Source organism: Penaeus vannamei, chromosome 6, assembly GCF_042767895.1.
Source record: "Penaeus vannamei isolate JL-2024 chromosome 6, ASM4276789v1, whole genome shotgun sequence".
Lineage (NCBI taxonomy): Eukaryota > Metazoa > Arthropoda > Malacostraca > Decapoda > Penaeidae > Penaeus > Penaeus vannamei.
In genome coordinates, this window is record NC_091554.1 from 11,684,980 (window position 1) to 11,687,479 (window position 2,500).

The 2,500-nt window shown below is 52.5% G+C and overlaps 1 protein-coding gene across 1 annotated transcript in view; it reads right to left on the reverse strand.

Annotated features, from left to right (window-relative positions):
• The window catches only part of LOC138861923 (spermatogenesis-associated protein 31H1-like), a 20,284-nt gene that overhangs the window by 13,700 nt on the left and 4,084 nt on the right, over window positions 1-2,500 (reverse strand). The window contains exon 3 of the mRNA XM_070122388.1: window positions 1,366-2,500. This exon is cut by the window's right edge and continues 1,067 nt beyond it. Within this exon, the coding sequence (XP_069978489.1) occupies window positions 1,366-2,500 (1,135 nt within the window). The remainder of the gene's footprint in view (window positions 1-1,365) is intronic.

Genomic DNA, 2,500 nt, shown 5'->3' on the forward strand with positions numbered 1-2,500 from the left:
GAATGAAGAAAAGAGAAGGAGGAAGAAATAAATAAGAGAGAAGGAGAAAAAAATAAAGAAGGGAGGAGGAAGAAGGAAAAGAAGAGAGTGAATAAGTGAGAATGAGGAAGAAAATAAATAAGAGTAAAATGGAGAGAATGAAGAAAGGAGGGAGAGGACGAGAAGAAAGATGAGAAAGAAGAAGGAAGGAGGAGGAAGAGAAAGAAGAAGAGAGGAGGAGGAAGAGGAGAAAGAAGAAATGACAGATAAAGAACAAGAAGGAGAAGGGAGAAGGATAGGATGAACAAAAAATAAAAATGAAGAAGAGGAGAGAAGGAAGAAAAGGAGAAGGAAGAAAGGGGAGGAAGAGGAAGAAGAAAAAGAGAAGGAGGAAAGGGGAGGAAAAGGAAGAAGAAAAAAGGAGGAGGGAATGGGAGAATAGTAAAAGGAATAGAGACTCAGAGGAAGTAAAAAAATAATAATATGAAAGAGGAGAAGAAGGAAGAAAATAAATGAGAGGGTAAGAAGAAAGAAGAGGTGAAATGACGAAAAGAAATGGAAGAACAAGGAGAAGGAAGAAGATGAAGAAAAGGACAAACGAGAAAGAACAAGAGAGGAAAAAACAGAATGAGAATATGACGGAAGGAGGAAGTACAAGAGAAAAAAGGAAGAAAAAATAAAACGAAGAGGAAGATTAATGGGAATATATAAGAAGGGAAGAAAAGCAGGTGAGGAAGAGAAGAAAAAGATGGAGGGATTAGGACGCAAGGAGGAAGAAAGGAGGAGATAGAGAAGGAAGATAACAAGAGGGTACAGAGAGGGAAGCAAAAAAGAGGAGATAAAAAAGGAAGAAGAAAACAGGAGACCGTGAAAATTAGAGAAAATAGAAGAAAACAGGAGGTAAAGAAAAGAAAAGAAAAGAGAAGAAGGAGAGCAAAGAGAAAACATAAGGAAAGAGAAAACAAGGAAAATAAAAAGAAACGAGGATAGAGAAAAGAGAAGAAAGAAGAAGGAAGAGGAATATATAAGACAAAGAAAATAGAAGAAAGGAGGGGACAGGGAGCAAAGAAGAGACAGAAGAGGAGGAAGCAGAGACAAAGAAAATAGAAGAAAAGAGGAGACGGAGAGGGAAGAAGAGACAGAGGAGGAGGAACCAGAGACAAAGAAAATAGAAGAAAAGAGGAGACAGAGAGGGAAGAAGAGATGGAGGAGGAAGAGGAAGCAGAGAGAAGGGGACGAAGACGGAGAGGAGGAGGGAGAGGAGGGCTTCCGGCCTGTCGAAATATTTTAATCCAAGATGAAAGACGTTTGTGATCAAGTGGCGCCGCGATTATAGCCCTTAGGTGGAGGGGTCTTTAGGTCGAGTGTCCGGACGGCGGGACTGACCTTGCTGCTCCTTGGTGACGTATGATCAGAACGGGGATAAAAAGATCCCTAATTATTTCGTTTGTATGTTCGGCATATGCGCCCGTTCCTCTGGCGAGCCGTTCCTCTGGCGAGCCGTTCCTCTGGCGAGCCGTTCCCCTGGCGAGCCGTTCCTCTGGCGAGCCGTTCTCCTGGCGAGCAGTTCCTCTGGCGAGCCGTTCCCCTGGCGAGCCGTTCCTCTGGCGAGTCGTTCCTCTGGCGAGCCGTTCCTCTGGCGAGCCGTTCCCCTGGCGAGCCGTTCTCCTGGCGAGCCGTTCCTCTGGCGAGCCGTTCCTCTGGCGAGCCGTTCCTCTGGCGAGCCGTTCGTCTGGCGAGCCGTTCCTCTGGCGAGCCGTTCCTCTGGCGAGCCGTTCGTCTGCCGAGCCGTTCCTCTGGCGAGCCGTTCCCCTGGCGAGCCGTTCCCCTGGCGAGCCGTTCCTCTGGCGAGCCGTTCCTCTGGCGAGCCGTTCCTCTGGCGAGCCGTTCGTCTGGCGAGCCGTTCCCCTGGCGAGCCGTTCCTCTGGCGAGCCGTTCCTCTGGCGAGCCGTTCCTCTGGCGAGCCGTTCCTCTGGCGAGCCGTTCGTCTGCCGAGCCGTTCCTCTGGCGAGCCGTTCGTCTGGCGAGCCGTTCCCCTGGCGAACCGTTCCTCTGGCGGGTCGTTCCTCTGGCGAGCCGTTCGTCTGGCGAGCCGTTCCCCTGGCGAACCGTTCCTCTGGCGGGCCGTTCGTCTGGCGAGCCGTTCGTCTGGCGAGCCGTTCGTCTGGCGAGCCGTTCCTCTGGCGAGCCGTTCCTCTGGCGAGCCGTTCCTCTGGCGAGCCGTTCGTCTGCCGAGCCGTTCCTCTGGCGAGCCGTTCGTCTGGCGAGCCGTTCCCCTGGCGAACCGTTCCTCTGGCGGGCCGTTCCCCTGGCGAGCCGTTCCCCTGGCGAGCCGTTCCCCTGGCGAGCCGTTCCTCTGGCGAGCCGTTTTCTTGGCGAGCTGTTCCTCTGGCGAGCTGTTCCCCTGGCGAGCCGTTCGTCTGCCGAGCCGTTCCTCTGGCGAGCAGTTCGTCTGGCAAACCGTTCCCCTGGCGAGCCGTTCCTCTGGCGAGCCGTTCCCCTGGCGAGCCGTTCCTCTGGC